This window comes from Lissotriton vulgaris, chromosome 11 (assembly GCF_964263255.1).
Source record: "Lissotriton vulgaris chromosome 11, aLisVul1.2, whole genome shotgun sequence".
Taxonomy (NCBI): Eukaryota; Metazoa; Chordata; class Amphibia; order Caudata; family Salamandridae; genus Lissotriton; species Lissotriton vulgaris.
In genome coordinates, this window is record NC_141699.1 from 109309317 (window position 1) to 109329644 (window position 20328).

General features: G+C 46.3%; 1 protein-coding gene across 2 annotated transcripts in view; it reads left to right on the plus strand.

Moving 5' to 3' along the window:
• Positions 1-20328, plus strand: part of PRR14L (proline rich 14 like) — a 492002-nt gene that overhangs the window by 330372 nt on the left and 141302 nt on the right. Inside the window, exon 5 of one of the 2 annotated variants that reach the window (XM_086942815.1) lies at positions 19822-19896. The exons of the other annotated variant lie outside the window; for it this stretch is intronic. Coding sequence (XP_086798941.1) covers positions 19822-19896 — 75 coding nt within the window. The remainder of the gene's footprint in view (positions 1-19821; positions 19897-20328) is intronic. 2 annotated transcript variants of the gene reach the window in all.

Below are 20328 nucleotides of genomic sequence, written 5' to 3' on the forward strand. Positions count from 1 at the left end.
TCCCCTCACTGCCATGAATTATTGCTCCTCAGCGGGTTAGCGCCTCCAGTAATTTCTCGTAGTTCCACCTGTTAATGTGACAGTCACCTTGCAGCCATCCAACGCCTGTTGCCACTCTTGTGATCCTCAATGCTCCTCTTTTGACTAGAGTCCATCGAGAGGAATGCTCTAACAGTCTACTATATTGCCTCATCCAGCCTCTCAAGTTCGGGCCTCTGCCTGCTGGTCGCAGGTCCGTGATGCCCAATTTACACGCATACAGAAGAGGCCTCCGGTCCCCCTCCGTCCAGCAGGTGTTGTATTAATGCACCTACAGACCTTGCTCCGCAGACAAGCCGATTGCGCTGAGGGTCTAGGTGTCTACCGTGCCGCAGGGAGCTGTGGCCTGACTCTAGTCTGGGAGCATCAGAGGTACCACTGCATATACTGCTTCAGGCTTGGATCGCCCCTCCTCACACTCCTGGCTAAATGGGCGAAACACTTCGGACCAGGGCAGTCTAGACCACATAGTCCTAAAACCTGTTATATCCCAGTTGCACCCTACTTCAGACAGAAGATCACTGAGGAGGCAAAAGAGGGTAGGTGACTGGGTCTTCCTGTGATTTTAGCATCCCAGAAACTGGCTGATTACTCATAGATGAAAGCAGCTCTTTTTGGAAGGTTTAATCTGACCACAAATTTGCATTTAAAAACAACTTTGCTACATTTCTACGCAGAGTAACCAGACATAATGGGAGGCCTGATTGGACCTTGAATGAACTGCCACTTTTAAAGTGCTGGAGTCAGTGTAACCTGACGCATGCAAACCTCTGATTTCTGCAGAGACCATCCTATGTATTTATTTTGTATAGTTATATGTTCGAAGCATATGAGTTGCAGATTGCACACACTGCATAGATCGCCACCAAGTGTTGGGCCCGGATGTTTGCAGTTTGTTGTTGTCCTGAAAAGTTGTTTGGAAGTCACGAGGTAGGGGACTCCTCCTTTGGACCACATTGCGTATGGGCATCGGCTCCATCCCCAGATTGTTTTTTTCCGCCATCTGGCTCGGATGTGTTTCCTGCTCTCCGGTTTGAAATCAATTTTCCTTCGGTGCGCAATCCTCACCCAGTTTGACGGTATTGTTTCGATCGCGCTACACATCGACGTGATTCTCTACCACTTCGAAGTCTTCGATTCCGGTCGTCAACGAAGGCCTTAGGGCCTACCTAGGCCTTACTTTCTAGCTCATGGAAAGGACGCCATTCAATAAGTGTCCTCAATGTGGGTCGAATTTCCCCACACCGACCTACATGACTTGCATTTCACCGGAGCACGAGGTCAAAGACTGTTCGTCGTGTGCCTCATTCCGCTCCAAGAAAACCATTCGGGACCAATGAGCTCAGAGAACTATGGTTCGCTCGTCAGCTTCGATACCCGACGACATCTTCGAAGAGGGCGTCGACGTGCTAGAACACCAGCACGCCGAAGAGAGTATCGGATCCTCAGATGCCGAAGACTCAGAAGTCGAGGACATCTCTCCAGCTCAGCGGGTCGTAAGTAAGACCATTGACCCCAACCCTTCCTCGACACCCTCGAAAAAGGCTTTGGTCACTCCCTCACATTCGGGCCCGGGTGCACACCGAGACACTGCTTCCCATGCCCTGCCTTCGGGCCCGGCAAAGAAACCCACTAAGCCTTCAGGCGGCTCGGGCTTGAGCCAGCCTATTTCCAGTGCCAAACCTATAACGACACATAAGAAGAAGCCATCTTCCTCTACCACACCGACCGTTGCTCCGACATCTAAGCACACGTCGCCGAAGACTGGCAGCGGCTCATCGATGCCGAAACCGCACTCGGAGCAGAGTAAAAAACCGCCCAAAGCGCCAGATTCACACGTGTCGGAGCCGAAAAAACAGGTTCTGTTTAAAGACATTTCAAAAGGGCACACTCCTAATCCAAAAGACACGACACCAGCTACCGACTCTCTGCCGAAAAAACCTACGGAGCCGAAAACTTCGACGCCGAAGGATTTGCCCTACTCAGAAGAACTTTTTACATCGGATCCCAATCAGAAAACTCTTGTAAAGGATCCTAAAACTTGACAATTGACTCTCCGCTCCAAGAAGAGACCACTTGAGGCGCCTGCACATCATCCCCCTTCAAAGAAGAGACATTGCAACCTCTCCATTAAGGGTCCCTTCTTCACCCCCTCCCCATACTGTTCCTCCTCCTACACCTCCTCCACCAAAACATCCACCTACACCCTCTACTAATCCAGACGAGGATGAAGACACAGATTCTGATGACACAGGTGGGGGTGCACACGACCCAGCAGGGACCAATAGTCCCCCTCAGTCACCTAATCCATGGGATGATTACAACACCCCTGATGTGCCTTACGTCCTACAAGATGATGTACACCCTTCCAGACCTTCCCCACCAGAGGACACTGTAGGTTTTAACCTACTAGTCCAAAGGGCTGCACAATATCATGGGGTGGATTTACACCCTGATGCAATGGAGGAAGATTTCCCATTAGACACTTTTGATAACACACAAAGGTCTACTGCCATTTTGCCAATGCTTAAGTGTGTCATTAAGCACTCAACAGAGGTTTTTAAGGATCCTGTCAGGGCTAGGGTCCTCAATCCTCGCATTGAGAAAAATATAAAGCTGCCCCTGCAGATCCAGTTTATATTAAAGGTCCAGCACAATTAGATTCTCTAGTAGTGTCTAATGCACGTAAACGTGCTAATTCCCAGACATATGGTGAGGCCTCACCACCAGACAAAGAATCTAAGCTCCTTGGCGTCTCCGGCAAGCGAACAGCGGCACAAGCAGCTAACATCTGGCGCATTGCCAACACCCAAGCGTTGCTGGCAAGATATGACCGGGCACATTACGATGAACTAGAGTCCATAATGCAGCACCTACCAGACAAATACAAAAACAGGGCTAATGTCACTAATACTTCCATCCGTTGTGCCTTAGACGCTGCAGGTACCGCCTCAAGGGCAATCAATACCAGCACCCAACTATGTAGACATGCCTGGCTAGGTATTTCAGGTTTTAAACCTGAGGTACAAAACTCCATCCTTAATCAGCCATTTGATGAGACACATTTATTTGGCCCGAATGTTGACATGTCTTTAGAAAAAATGAATAAAGACACCGATACAGCAAAGTCTATGGGAACCTTGCAGCAGCAAGCTCCCAGACGTTCCTTTAATCGCTCATCATACAGAGGCAACACAAGAGGCTACTCCTCCGAAAGTCCCTCCACTTCCTACAAAACCCAGGTTACTGTCTAGAACTAACATCTACCCCCCAAACATACCACCCAAACAGCGTCCAATGTCACAAGAACATCTGTCACTGTTAAAGCAAGAAGTAGTATCTCTGCTAGAAAAAAGTGCAATAGAACCAGTTCCTCTGCACAAGGGGGCTTACTCTCTATATTTATTTTCTGATTCCAAAGGACGGCTCTCGAAGGCCTATTTTAGACCTCAGACCGCTAAACATATACCTACAGTCAGACCATTTTCACATGGTCACACTCAAACAAATCCTTCCACTCCTGCTGCAAAACGACTTCCTGGCTACTCTAGATCTCAAGGACGCATACTTCCACATTCCCATTCACAAGGCTCATAGGAAGTATCTCAGATTTGTAATAGACGGGCAGCACTATCAATTCAAAGTACGCTCATTCGGAGTCACAACAGCACCAAGAGTATTCACCAAGTGCTTAACAGTAGTGGCAACGCATCTACGAAGACCGCACATCCATGTCTTCCCGTACCTCGACGACTGGCTCATAAAAGCCAGCTCACACAATCAATGCGTGGAACACACTCATGCCACCATCCAACTGCTCCACAACTTGGGGTTCACAATAAACTACACCAAGTCTCATCTACAGCCATCCAAAGTACAACAGTGCCTTTGTGCCACAATAAACACCTCAACAGGGCTAGCTTATCCCACTCCAGCAAGGATATCCAGCATGCAAACTCTTCTAACAAAATTTCAGCTACAACACTCCCTCCCAGCACGAGTTTTAATGCAACTCATAGGGATGATGGCCTCTTGCATCTTCATAGTACCCCATGCAAGACTTCAAATGCGTCCGCTACAAGAGTGCTTATCACGTCAATGGAACCAGGCTCACGGTCACTTAACAGCCTGAGACGGTCGGATTCATCGCTCTCTGCAATGGTGGAACACTAAAAACCTTTCCAAGGGACGAACGTTCCTAGAGCCAGTTCCTCAGATAATCTTGACTGCGGACGCATCGCTCTCCGGCTGGGCAGCCCACCTGCTGCAACACACCATCCAAGGCAGGTGGACACCGCAACAAAAATTACTCCACATCAATCCTCTGGAGTTACTAGCAATATTCCTAGCACTAAAACTTTCCAGAAGCAAGTAGCAAATAAAGCTGTGTTAGTCCGCACAGACAACATGACAGGAATGTACTACATACAGAAGCAGGGAGGCACACACTCCCTGCAACTCTCTCAACTAGCACAGGACCTATGGAGGTGGGCTATACCTCTAAACATATTCCTCCTAGCCCACCATGTTCCGGGAGTACAAAATACTGTAGCGGATCTGTTAAGTCGTCAAACACAACAGACCCACGAGTGAGAACTTCATATGCAAGTTCTTCAGCCATTCTTTCAGATGTGGGGACAACCTCAAATAGACCTATTTGCCATCCACGAAAACACAAAATGCCCAAGTTTCGCCGCCAGATATCCACACCCCCTGGCAAAAGGCAATGCGATCTGGATGAATTGGTCAAACAGATTTGCGTACGCTTTTCCACCTCTACCACTCATGCCACTAGTAGTACGCAAACTACAGCAGCATTCTCTGACCCTCATCCTAGTTGCTCCAACGTGGGCCAGATAACCGTGGTACACCACACTGCTACAACTGTCTGTAGTACCGCACCAAAAACTGCACCGGTCTCCACACCTCTGAACACAGAACCGTGGAGAGATCAGGCACCCGGACCCAGCTCAGCTCAACCTTGCAATCTGGCTCCGGAAGTCCTAGAATTTGGATATCTGAACCTTCCTCCAGACTGCATCAATGTCATTAAAGAAGCTAGACGTCCAACCACTAGGGCATGTTACGCAGCCAAGTGTCAACGATTTGTGATATATTGTCACAACAAAAATATTGATCCCCTAGATGTGTCTATTCAACACATCATAGGATACTTACTGCATCTCCAAAGATGTAACTTAGCCTATACGTCTATTAGACTACATCTTGCTTCAATAGCAGCATATCTGCCAAACAGACATCATCTATCTCTGTTCAGAGTGCCTGCCATTAACCCTTTCTGTGCTCTTGACGGAACCACTCCGTCACCAGCCAAGGACGCGCTGTGCTGGTGACGGAATGGTTACGTCACGGCCTCCGCGCCTGCCCAGCATCAATTCCGCGCCTGCGCGGCACGTTCTATTGAGCGGGCGGGGCTGTGACGGAACCACTCTGTCACAAGCACAGCGCGCCCGTGGCTCGCGACTGAGTGGTTCCGTCACAAGCATGGCGGCGCCGCGGCCAAGGGGTTAAAGCTTTTATGGAAGGCCTTAAAAGAATAATTCCTCCCAGAGTACCACCTTCACCTGTGTGGAATTTAAACGTTGTTCTCACACGGTTAATGGGACCTCCCATTGAACCCTTACACCAGTGGTTCCCAAACTTTTTTGACCTGTGGCTCCCTTGACCTAATTGGCTGTTGGCCGTGGCTCCCCACCATTTTCTTACCAGTAGGCGGGTGGGAGGGGATGTAAGCCCGACTTATGGAGTACTTCCTGTTGTCTTCCGTAAATTAATTAGGATGCAACGAAGAATGAAGGTATTATAATCATATTTGTAACAAAACAAAAATAAAACTTGTTTAATAAAAACTTGTTAAGTGAGAAACAAATCATATTCTGTTAATGTGTTGTGTAAGGCTTTGTATGTGTTTGTAAAATGTTTGAATTGGCTGTGTTTGTAAATAGGGAGCCAGTGAATCTTCTTGAGGTGCAGTGTGATCTGGGTGCGGCATGGGAAATTGAGTTTGAGTCTTGCAGCAGTGTTCTGGATGGTCTGGAGTCTGTGAAGGAGATGTTTAGAGATTCCTGCACAGAGCGTGCTGCAGTGGTCCAGCCTGCTGTTGATGAGTGCTTGCAGGAAGGTCCGTCTGGTGTTCTGAGGCAACCGTTTGAAGATATTTAGGTGCACGAGACAGATGACAGCATGTTCTCCGCGATGAGGCAGCAGGGCCACGTGGAAGCATGACATGCACAGAGTAGGCCTCAGTTGGCCTCAGACAGAGGTCAGACCTGAGGTAGTAGTCAAACAGAGGACAGTGTGTCCTCAAAATTGAGACTCAGTGCTTTGTGGGAGTATGACAAGCACTAAGGAAACCACAGACAGGTCAGTGGGATCTCAGAGCGGAGGCAGCAGGGCCTTGTGGAAGCAAGACATGTGGAGAGGAGGCCTCAGACTTGAGGCTGCAGTCAAACAGAGGACAGTGTGACCTCAGGGCTGAAGCAGCAGAGCCTCGTGGGAGTATAATGAATATCGAGGAGTCCTCAGGCAGAGGTCAGTGGGTTCTCAGACCCGAGGCTGCATTCAGATGACAGTGTGCCTTCAGAGTAGAGGAGAGTGAGACAATAAATTAACAGGAAGGGTTGAGCTAGAGGAGAGTCAAAAGTGAGCTCTAACAGCCTGCACACAAGCTGAGTCTGAAAAATATTTGGTATATAAGTCAAGCAACAAACATGTTAAAATAGGATTGCAATACGTGGTGCTCAACCATAACATCCAAAACTTCTTCTACCAGGTCATTTCTAATAAATGCTAGGGGAGCCAAATGTGCATCTGTACACTGTGAGGATCTGGGGCAGGAACATAATGCACTCTTTCTGAGTCTTTAACGAGATCCGTGGAGCCCGCCTTTTTACACTAAAACTAATGCAGGTGATAACGGGTGTAAAACTGAGGTCGGGCAGAAGATCGGCATGGCATTTGATTAATAATTATTGATAATCAAATGCCATGCCAATCTTCCGCCCAACCTCCGTTTTACACCCGTTTTCACCTGCATTAGTTTTAGTGCATAGCTGCCAAGGTTTCAGTTTGCTATGTGTGACATTTCCACAATGTCAGTGTAATTACGAGTGACATTTCAATGACTATGAGTGACTCTTTCACGCAAGTAAAATCAAGCATTGAAGACAAGGGAAACAAATAAATATCAGAAATTACACCCATTTCAGCAAAAAGAAAGTCTAGGATCTTAAAATTGCATCAAAACACCAGAAACGGAAGGGCACTAACCAAAGACAAACTGCATGACGGCTCTTAATCACAAAGCGAAACCAATGTTTCGCTTGGCTCTTAATCACAGACATCCACTCCCCACCCTCCCCGAATAAAACCAAGCTCTTAAATCCATGGAAAAAGCTCAATATCAGGAAGTATGCCCTTGAAACAATAATACCTGACTTTGAAAGACTTTCAAGCTGCTGCAAAACCCCTGAAATGTAAAGTCCCAACCTACTGTCCCTTTCCAAAAAGACGGTTACAGGAAGGGGATCCAAGAGGAGCCATTTTATAATTCAGGCTAGCAACAGGCTTGTCTTTAAAATTCCATATTGCACACAGATAATCGATCAATCATGGCAATTAAGAAATATGTGAACTCTAAGTAGTCCAAGTGTGATCTTTAAGGGGCCATTTCTCCCTTTTCCGTTTTCATGCTCTTTACAAAAAAGGTATTTTTTTGGGCAGGCATTGACCACGTGAGCTGTGTGAATTAACCTTGCTGTTGCTGAAAGTAATTGTAATGGACATGCAGCACTGGTGGCGAGCTAGCACAATTAATACATTTAGATCACATTTTCAAGAAAAGATAACTCACTGAGGTGCAACACTTACTTTCTAAGGCAACTCAAGGAATGGTAATTTTACCGATCGCACATCGCCGCTGCCGCAACAACTCTCATCACAGCAAACACCGTCCGGGCAGGATAGGGAGTATGGCCCAGCAGCAGCTGCACAAGAGGGGCTGGTCTGCTGCTGAGAAACAATTCCAGAGGCCGCGGCGGTCCGTGCGGGATTCAGCTGACCCGACCAGCTATTTGTCTGAAAGACTGATTAAAATAATAAAATAACAATGGCACAACTCAGTCGGTGTGAGCACTGCGCCCCTGCAACTCCATTCACTCAGCGCTGGGTAAGGGCTTGCATTAAATGGGAAGCAGATTTGCAGGTGCTAAACTGCTATTTTACCAGCGGGAAACAGTCTATAACCTTTTGTTCTGTGGATTGCACGCTGTGGTTATTTCGCTAAACTGGAGGCAGAATCACACCAGGCGGCTTCCTGACTCTCTGGCATCTTTAGTGTTTTACACTAAGCTTGATTTTCCTAACGTGAGCGCGGTGCACCTGGATGCTCATGACGGCGCACCGGGGTGCCGCGGCGCAGTTTGGGAACCACTGCCTTACACAGATGTGAATTACAATTTTTAACATGGAAAGTTGCTTTCCTAGTAGCTATTACTTCTCTGCGGAGATTTAGTGAACTACAAGCAGTAACCATTCAAGAACCCTTCTCGCAAATGCATCAAAATAAGGTAGTTCTACGTACTAATCCAAAATTCCTGCCCAAAGTCATTTCTCCATTCCATCTCAATCAATCTGTGGAACTGCCCGTTTTCTTCTCGCAACCACAGTCAGTAGCAGAAAGAGCTCTTTACACATTAGATGTCAAAAGAGCATTGCTATACTACATAGAAAGGACACAACCTTTTCGTAGGACAAAACAACTTTTTGTGTCTTTCTCACCATCACAAAAGGGTAATCCCATTTCAAAATCTGGGATAGCTAGATGGATTGTCAAATGCATACAGATTTGTTACCACAAAGCTAAACGTACATTATCTGTTCCTCCTAAAGCCCACTCTACAAGAAAAATAGGGGCTTCTGGTAAGTAGCATGTTCGAGGCATGTGGGCTGCTGAATTCATATCTGTGCATAGATCGCCGCCTAGTGTTGGGTCCGGATGATCGCACATTGTTGTCCTGGAAGAGTCTTCGAAGTATCACGAGATAGGTGGCTCCTCCCCTGGACTACAGTGCGCATGGGCATCGACTTCATCCTCAGATTGTTTTTTTCCGCCAATGGGTTCGGATGTATATTGGTTCCCTCTAGTCGAAATCGATAAAAAAACTTTCTTAAGGCCAAAAGGTCTTTAGTTTTCTTCGTCGGTATAGTCTTGCGTTCGGTGCCTAATTCTTCCAGCTCGGTTCCGAGCCGGATTCCATACACCCGCGTGCTTTCGGCACAGAGGGCCCAGTCGACGCCACAGACCCTATCGACTATTCATCATGGACCGAAGTCCGTTCAAGAGATGTCCCGTCTGCAACTCAAAGTATCCCCACATCGACGTCCACCCGGTGTGCAACAAGTGTCTGTCGCCGGACCATGATGAAGCCAGTTGCATGGCTTGTTCCCGTTTCAGGTCCAAGAAGACGCTTAAGCATCAACTCACTGCGCACCAGGAGGCCCAGCAGACTGCACCGGCGCCTGTGGACATTTTCGATGCCGTGGATGTCGAGGAGGAAGCTGACCGGCAAATCGGTGACAACCTGTCGAATCCGGCGTCGGAGGTCGAATACAACTACGACGCGGACGCTGAATTGTTCGAAGCTGAAGAAGTCGTCGACAAGGTAGGGGACGACGACGGGGCCTTTGGGGCCATGGAAGATAGCTCGAGCGATGAGCTACCTCACACTGACACTGGCTCAGGTCGAGGGATCGCCACGAGGCCTTACCCAAGACCTTACAATGGGTTCTACGGCCCGCCTTCGGGCTTGGCCACGGACATTACTATTGAGCCGCACCCTGCAAAATCGAAACCGAAAGTGAAACCAACGGTCTCGACACAAGCAACAGCACTGGTGCCCCCCTCGAAACCGAAAGTGCGCATTACTTTGGTCGGATCCAAGGCCTCGGAGCCCTCGGCGCCAAAGAAGCAGAAGGGTGTTGTCAATCTGAAGGCACAAGTCAAGGGCGTCGAGACGAAGTCTGCCACGCCGAAGACAAAGGTCAAGGTGGTCGAGCCGAGTAAATCGGCGCCAAAGACGGTCGACACCAACAAAGGACTCTGTGATCCGAAAGTTCTCGAGACTCCGCGTCAACAAGACAAGGCCAGAAGCGGCGCAGCCCGCGAGTCCACGCCTGGGGCTGGCTCAAAGGATCCCGTCGGATCGACGCAACTGTCCGCCGCTTTCACCAAGCAAGTGACAGACTCCCTACAGCGCATCAAGGAGAAGGCCTCGGCTGTCGGCCCAAGAGATCCTCCACCTTCGAAGCCGGTCGAGAAACCACACAAAGCGTTGACGCCCATTCACTTCACGTTGCCGCCGAAGGTGGCGCCGAAGGCTTTCACCCCTAGAATGGTCGCCAGAGTGCCCGAGAAGGTGTCCTCGGTGCCGAAGTCGACAACGGTGGTTCCCACCGTGAAACATTGGCAATCTTCATTAGAAGAACAACAAGAACACTTTATTGATGCCGAAACGGGCAGACTTTCCCTCCACAAGCGGAAAATTGCCCCGGAACAGCCTATGGAGTCCTACAAGATCACTTTAAAGAAAAAGAAGGACTCTACTTCGACTCCTGTCCTTGTGGAACCACTTTCTCCACATGCCCATAATGTCTCGCCCACTTACTCTGACGTGGACGCTGGGGAGGGCGATGATGTGGATGAGTGCAGCTATCCTGTCTACACAGACCCTGATGATACCAATGAACCCTGGGCTGCTGGTGCTGACCCAGGTGATCCTCATTCTGCCCCAGACACTCAACTTTATTCTGTGAAGACATCACCTACAGAGGATTCAGCAGAGTTCAATGCCCTCATTGAACGGGCGGCTAAAAACAATGACGTCCAGCTCCATGCTGACCCCATTGACGTGGATTTTCTTTTTGATACCTTTTCAGTCTCAGAGAGAACTGTCAAGACTCTGCCTATGTTAAAGGGTGTCTTAAAACATGCTGGGGAAATCTTTAAGGAGCCTACCAGAGCCAGTGTGATAAACCCTAGGATTGAGAAGAAGTATAAACCAGCGCCTACTGATCCTACTTACATCAAAGGACAGTTGCCTTTGGACTCTTCTGTTGTTTCAAATGCCCGGAAGAGGGCTAATTCTCAGACGGTTGATGCTCCTCCCCCAGACAAAGAATCTAAGGTGTTTGAGGCATCAGGGAAAAGGGTGGCAGCACAAGCAGCCAATATCTGGCGCATTTCCAATACACAAGCGCTTCTAGCGAGGTATGACCGGGCACACTATGACACACTGGAGACCCTGTTGCAGCACCTGCCAGACGAATACAAGGAGGCAGCTGAGATGCTTATTCAAGAGGGGAAGCTAATATCCAATGCTTCAATTAAATGTGCACTAGACGCGGCTGACACCGCAGCCAGGGCTGTCAACACTAGTGTCATGTTGAGACGACATGCCTGGTTCAGAATCTCGGGGTTTAAGCCAGAGATACAGACCACCATTCTTAATCAAACAGTAAATCCAGATCATCTGTTTGGCCCAGAGGTTGACACCACCTTGGAAAAGATTAAGAAGGACACTGAAACTGCTAAGTCCATGGGGGCCTTACAGTCCCAGCAATTCAGGGGTGGGTCTTTTCGTCGCTCAAGCACGGATGTATGTCGTTACAACGCATACTTTTACTCCGCATACCATTACAACGCGGTATTTACAACGCATACCGCTACAACGCATAGCGCTTTGGGGTGCTGGATAGTGGTAAGTATAATTTACTATTCTAACTCCAGTCCCCGTGGACCCTAGGGAAGGTGTTGGATAGTAAATTAAACTTACCTCTTATCCTAGAGCGCCCCCCAGCGCAATGCGTTGTAACGGTATGCGTTGTAATGCCTGCGTTGTAGTGGTAGTGCGGAGTAAAAAATGCGTTGTAACAGGTGCATACCCTCCAGCACTAGAGGAGTTTCCAGAGGCCAGCTCTCCCAAACCACGCAGTACTACAAAGGCAACACGCAGTCCACATACACCAAACAAAGTTGAGGTGGATATCGTGGTAACAGCGCCAAGGGCTGGGGTCGTGGAAACAACAACTCCAGATCCTCCACCAACAAACAGTGCCTTGTCACTGTCCCCCGACCACGCAACACCAGTCGGGGGGGAGACTTCAGCAGTTCCTGCCGGTCTGGAAAACCATCACCACAGACAGGTGCGTCACACAGCTCATACAGTACGGTTATTGTCTGGAGTTAACATCCACTCCACCCAACTTGCCCCCAAAACACCGTCCTATGTCCAACGAGCACTTGCACTTATTGCAGCAGGAGGTCATCGTCATGCTGCAAAAAGGGGCAATCGAGCTCGTGCCTGTGGAAGAAAGAGGCACAGGATACCTAAGAAGGACGGGTCCCTCAGACCCATACTGGACCTCAGACCCCTCAATCAGTAAATTCTATCGGAACACTTTCATATGTTGACCCTGCAGCAAGTACTCCTGTTGCTCAGTCAAGGGGATTTCCTTGCAACTTTAGACCTAAAGGATGCGTATTTTCACATTCCGCTGCACCCGTCACACAGAAAATACCTCTGGTTCACCATCCAAAACCAACATTACCAGTTCAAGGTTTTGCCTTTCGGAGTCACCACGGCACCCAGGGTGTTTACAAAGTGCCTAGTGACAGTGGCAGCGCACCTGAGGAGACAAAACATTCACGTCTACCCTTATCTGGACGACTGGCTCATCCAGGCAAAGTCAGCCCAGCAGTGTGCCGCTCACATGTCCCACACCATTCACCTTCTTCACGATCTGGGATTCTCACTGAATTACCCAAAGTCCCACCTGCAACCCGCCCACATACGGCAGTATCTGGGTGCGACGATAAACACTCTGGCAGCCACAGCACAGCCAAATTCAGTGAGGGTCAACAGCATTCAATCGCTGATACAACAATTCAAACCCCAACACTCGCTTCCAGCGCGAGTGTTCATGCAGTTGATAGGCATGATGGCCTCCTGCATCTCCATAGTCCCGCACGCGAGACTGCATATGCGTCCGCTTCAGGAGTGCTTAGCACGTCAGTGGACTCAGGCTCACGGACACTTGAAAGACCTAGTGTTGGTGAGCGGTCGGGCATACAACTCTCTGCATTGGTGGAATCCACAAAACCTTTGCAAGGGACGACCGTTCCAAGAGCCTGTGCCACAGATCATCCTGACGACGGACGCTTCTCTCCAGGGATGGGGAGCTCATGTACTCCATTACACTGTGCAGGGACTATGGACACAACAGCAACGGAAGATGCACATCAATGTTCTGGAACTGATGGCAATCTTCATGGCACTAAAGGCCTTCAAAGTACATCTGTGCAACAAGGTTGTGTTGATCCGGACGGACAACATGACGGCCATGTACTACATTCAGAAGCAGGGAGGAACACACTCTCCACAGCTGTCTCATCTGGCTCAGAGCATGTGGAAGTTGGCCATTCAGAGCAACATCTTCCTCATGGCAGAACACCTCCCAGGAAGGACAATCCGATGGCGGACCTGCTCAGCAGGTACAGCCACCAAATGCACGAGTGGGAGATACATCCATCAGTACTCCACCCGTACTTCCAAAGGTGGGGTCATCCAGAGATAGACCTGTTCGCCACAAAGGAGAACGCAAAATGCCAAAGCTTTGCCGCCAGGTTTCCACATCCACAGTCGCAAGGCAATGCGATATGGATGAACTGGTCAGGCAAATTTGCGTACGCTTTTCCCCCAGCACCTCTAATACCGCTGGTGGCACGCAAGCTCAAGCAGCACTCGATGACTCTCATCCTGGTTGCTCCAACGTGGGCTCGCCAACCATGGTACACCACGTTTCTGGAACAGTCCGTGGTACCGCATCAGAGGCTGCGCCTCACACCCAGCCTTTTGACGCAGAGCCATGGCGACATTCAGCATCCAGATCCGCAACAGCTCAACCTGGCAATCTGGCTCCTGAGGTCTTAGAGTTTGGCTACCTCAACTTACCTCCTGACTGTATGGACATCATCCGGGAGGCAAGGAAGCCCACCACTAGAGCATGCTATGCGGCAAAGTGGAAGCGGTTTGTCATTTATTGTGCAGACCACAACATTAACCCGCTAGATGCATCTATTCAGAACATCATTTGTTATCTTTTACATCTGTACAAATGTAATCTAGCCTATGCTTCCACTCGCATACATTTATCCGCAATGGCTGCTTATCTCCAAAACAGGCAGCACCTCTCACTTTTCAGGGTGCCTGCCATTAAAGCCTTTCTGGAAGGACTCAAACGAGTCATTCCTCCGCGGACTCCACCAGCTCCTGAGTGGAACCTCAATGTGGTCCTCACCCGGCTGATGGGTCCCCCTTTTGAACCACTGCATTCCTGCGAGATTCAATTCTTGACATGGAAAGTGGCTTTCCTTATAGCGATTACGTCGCTGCGACGAGTTAGTGAACTCCAGGCACTAACTATCCAAGAGCCATTTATTCAAATTCATTCTAACAGGGTGGTGCTTCGCACTAAACCTAAATTCCTTCCTAAGGTAGTGTCTCAATTCCATATTAACCAGACTTTTGAACTATCTGTGTTCTTCCAAAATCCTGAGTAATTGGCGGAGAGAATGCTCCACACGCTTGACGTCAAAAGGGCCCTGATGTATTACATTGATAGGACCAAGGATTTTAGAAAAGCTAAACAACTTTGTTGCCTTTGCGCCACAACACAAAGGTAACCCCATTTCCAAAGCTGGTATAGCCAGGTGGATCGTTAAATGTATTCAGATCTGCTATCTGAAAGCCAAGCGTACTCTCACCATTCCACCACGGGCCCACTCCTCTAGAAAGTTGGGGGCCTCCATGGCTTTCCTTGGAAATATTCCTTTGGAAGACATATGTAGAGCAGCCACATGGTTACCACACACACATTTACAAAACATTATGGTGTTGATGTGCACTCTAAACAGCAGGCAGCTGTAGGGCAGGCTGTTCTAAAAACACTTTTCGAAACTGCTGCAGCTGGCACGGGCGGCCGCCGTTAATGGAGGGACTGCTATGTATTCTATGCACAGATATGAATTCGGCAGCCCACATGCCTCAAACCAAATATGCTACTTACCAGTATGAATCAGTTCTTGGCATGTAGGGCTGCTGACATTCATATCGCCCGCCCTCCTCCCCGGCGCCTGTAGCAGCTGCAGAATTCACATATACTTCTAGCACGGTCATCATTCACTTAGTTTCACTCCATCTTGGCCACAATGGCTAAAAACAATCTGAGGATGGAGTCGATGCCCATGCGCACTGTAGTCCAGGGGAGGAGCCACCTATCTCATGATACTTCGAAGACTCTTCCAGGACAACAATGTGCGATCATCCGGACCAACACTAGGCGGTGATGTATGCACAGATATGAATGTCAGCAGCCCTACATGCCAAGAACAGATGCATACTGGTAAGTAGCATATTTGTTTCCTTAACATGTAACTGATTGAAAACTGCTTGGCGCTTGCAAGTTTGCAAAGACACCTGGCAGGCTTGTCACCATGAGGGTGCAGAGGAATACACCTCAATTAGAGCACATTTTCGCACTGATTCCTTCATAGATGCCAAGGTTTCAGATTGGTAAGTGTGACGTTTTCATTATTATTTAACTGTAATAATGGGTGACATTCACACAGTCTGACTCTGCTCACTTTTCAGTAGCCTGCTGTGAGCGCACCTTAGTTCAGTGACTTTCTTAGAGTTTCTAGTTGCTCAAATAGGCGTAATTTCTAATACATATGTTTCCCTCCTCTTCATTGCTTGATTTTGCTCACGAGAAAGTGTCACTCATAGTTGTTGAAATGTCACTCATATACACTGAAATTATGAAAATGTCATACATCGCATTCTGAAACCTTGGCAGCTACGCTAAGTCTACCTCACACAGCACATTTGAACATCTCAGAATTCCATGCCACACAATTCTACTATAAATAATTTAACCCTACAACATTCCATACCACATAATGACAATCCTAAAAATTAAAAAACACATATTTCCACTTCACTCTTATGACATAATTCCACTTCACATAATAGCATTCCACACAACTTAATACCACTCCACACCACATAATTACACTCCACACAACACAATTCAACTACAGAAAATTCCACTTCAACCTACATTATACTTCACACAACATATTTACACTCCACTCCAAAACACATAATTACCCTCCACAAAATACAACTCTGCAACATGCTTCATAATTCCACTCTGCACAATTATACACCACATAATTCCACATGTCACACAATTCCACAATTTATCCCCACACAATTCATCACACAACTTAATTACACTCTACATAATACCACTCAGAATAACATAATTTACCGCCACATAATTATGTTCTACTCCATATTGCATAAATACACTGCACATAAATCCAGTCTATGCCACATAGCAACATTCCGCATAACTACACTTCACACCAATTCTCATACCACTGAACAAAATTTTCACTCAACAGCGCACACTTTTACGTCACACAAATTCAACTCGACACATTTCCATTCCACACCACATAATTCAACAACAAACTATAATTCAAACCAACAACACAATTACACAACACACCACATACATCCAATTTACGCCACAAAATTCCAAATCCTACTATATTTAACACACCACATAAGTAAACACCACTCCACAACACAAAATACCATTTCAGATAATCACTCCAAGACACACAATCCCATTCCATGACACACAATCCCATGCCATATAATTCCAGTACACTCCATACCACACAATTACTATCCACATAATTACACTGCACACCATGCCACATTATTTCACTACACAGATCCAATCCACACAACACTATTCCACAGCTAACAGTTCCAATCCAAACCATATATGACTTGCATATATGCAAATGCATATATTGCAAATGCTTGTTTATCTTCCATTGCATCCCAGCAGATCCTGTTCCTGGAGGGAGCTGCAATCCTTCTCCTTCTCCTGCTCCTGTCAGCTCTGTGCTGCCTCATAGGAGCAGAGCCCTCTGGAGAATGCTGTCTCTGGGGCCCCCATCCTTTTTCCGGCCTGGCTCGTGGCTTTGACTGAAGAGAAACCATGTAATTACAGGTTATTAAGGTGTACTTCAAAGAAAATACAGGAAGTGTTGTACCAGTAATGCGGTACGACATTACCGGTACGACACCGCATTACCCAAGAATACATAACAGCGGAGAGAAACTCCTAAATCGCCTTGGCCGACACCAGTCTCACCTTATTGGAGCTTAACTCGTTATTTCCAATTGGAAGTGACGGAGTAACTTGCCATGTTACGTGTAGGGGAACACAAAAACACGTAAAAATAGATAAAGAAAACAAAAGGAGAACCCTTCTGCTCCCAACATCCAGTAAGTGAAACAACTGACAAATCTGTGTCATGGAAAGTAGATGAAGATGGTACTTTTACTGTGTATCAATTAATACACAGAGACTTCATATAAAACATTGTTGGAGATAGCTAGAGTAGATCCAAAAAGACTTTCAACCTTTTTTCAGCATTACGTTACAAATATATGGCACATGATTAATCATTTAAACACTGAATTGTTCAAGAACGACACAGAGGCCCACATGCATCAATATGGGCTTTTGCGATTTCTAATTTGCGAAAATTAGGGAATCGCAAATCAGAAATCGCAAAAGCCTATGCATGATTTTTCTCGCATTTTTTTTGCAATTCGGTAAAAATCGCTATTTTTACCGAATCGCATAAAAAATGCGATTTTTCAATTGCGATTTCGCAATCCCCATTCATTCCTATGGGCTAAAATGCCCATAGGAATGAATGGGAATTGCGAATTCGCAATTTGAAATCGCAATTCATCAAAGCATTTCAAGGGTGGAGAGGGGGGTCCAAGTGACCCCCACTGCACCCATGAAATGTACTTTTAAGTATAATTTACATACACACATGTCCTAAGGACATGTGTGTATGTAAATTAACAGTTTAAAAAATGCATTTTTGTGCATTTTTAAACAATTTAGCAAATTACCACGAGGTTCAACTTCGTGGTAATTTGACTTGCAATTTCAAATTTCGCAATTTGAAATCAGATGATGCATAGCATTTCAGAAATCGCAAAATTGCGATTTCTGAAATGCTATCGCAATTTTAGAAATTGCAAAAAAGATGCAATTTCTAAAATAGCATGATGCATCTCAAAAAGCATTTTTGGAATCGCAAACGGACGATTTTAAGGAATTGCACCGTTTGCGACTCCAAAAATGCTCGATGCATGTGGGCCAGAATGTTATCATCCAATGTTCAAATGTTACAGAATATTCCATTTTGAAAAGACGCATAAGCTGCCTACTCGGAGTACACAGAAATGTTTAGAATAGACAAATAAATTCCTGACACCATTATATGCTTGCAAATTTTAAGATTCAGGGCCTTAATTTCATTCAAATTCCTTAATCTTTCACATGTGTGGAAAACCTCACATAAGGTAAAATCCAACAATCAAATTTAAAACCAGGAGAGTGTTTTAGTTCTGGAAAGCTGATCTGACACAAACTGTCTGGTGCCTATATGTTTGCCCCTAGCAGTCTGATGCATAGTATGCTAGTTGAAACAAACAGTAATTACAAGAAATAATGCATCTCATTGTCAGATTTTAACCCCAAAGTTACAGCTCTCAATTTGCAAATCAGTGACTAAGTAGCTAGTGCAGCTTTAATCATCCCTTGCTGCCTGTTCTGTGCATATTGCTTGCCCCATACCTGTTATCTACTTCTTATGTTGTGTTGCTTGCCCCATCACCCCGCTGCCCCTTCCGTGTTGTGTTGGTTGCTCCATCCCCCGCCCATGTTGTGTTGCTTGCTCCATCCCATTCCTCCATTGTGTTGCTTATCCCACCCCTTTTTGCAGAAAAAAGCACTATGGACGCAAGCAGCACTGGCAGCACCTTAGTGCTTTTTCTAACTTTCAGTCATGCTGCTGTACAACATGACTAAAAGATGTTGACAAGCCAATATGTCTAAAATAGGCGAGACTTGTTCGCTTGGCCAATGCTTGTTTAGCCTTTTCATCTTTAAAGTTGTAAATCATTTGTAGATTATTTGCATCAAGACGTTGATGAAATATATATGGACCATTGATTTTTGAAAAGCAATTGAAGTAAAACATATTCCTTTATCTGTATTGTCTTAAAACCTTACAGAACTGTAGACCTTTTTGGTCATGTTTGGGTTGCCCATGTAGGGTTTGTGCATGTAGGAACTCTAACTTCAATTAACCTTACTCCAACAGCCATTTTGTTTGTGCTATGCACCAGGTTAATCACCCGTTGCATGTTCCTGTGAAATAATGCACACCATGTCTACATTTCTCATCTCTTCCAAAACACCATATTGTGTTGTATTATAATTGCATTCATATAGCGCTTGACGAGGCGTTGAAGCACTTGATTTATATCCAGGTGCTTGGATACCCCATGGTTTGAACCCCATAGTAAACAATCTTAGATTGTTTCTTAATCTGGTTGGATAGAGTCTTAAATCATTTCGGCTCCATTACGTCAGAGGGAGATAATGTGTATTCTTTGATGTGTTGGTTTCTGGTCATAGTGCCTCAACTGTTGTTAAATGTTTTGCACATCTCAGACATCAATTTTCCAATTCAGTATACCTTTCTTCCATTAAAAAGCAAGATTTTATTTATATTTCATTTATATTTTTAAGTGGACATGGCCAATTACCACACATGCCGATCCAGAGCACAAGCAAAACAGAAATCTTGGGTCCTACATTGTTCAGGTAGGATGTTTACTTCACAGTAAGACGTTTCCCAAAAAGCAAATTGTCTGTCATACCTCTATTTTATTTTCCTTTGTCTATTTTCTACTTGTCTTTTAGCTTCTCAGATTTCTTCTAATTTGTTTTTCTTACTGCTCTTCTTTTCCTCTCAATTCTTGTACACTGTGATATTCTTGTGCCCTTTACGTTTTTTCGCTCATTTTCTTCTATCTTTACACAAATTTGAAAGAAATCATCTATTAAAAAGTTAAAACCCAAATATCCATCACCAGTTGCCAACAATAAGGATTTGTCAATGACCCTTGTATGTTAAGTGCTTGTATGACTTTATTGCCTGTGCAGCTCTTAACACTCATTTTGTTGCTTCCACGATTTTATATTATTACCTTTTCATGCTTCAATGCTTTCTCATCCTTCACCTTCCTTATTATC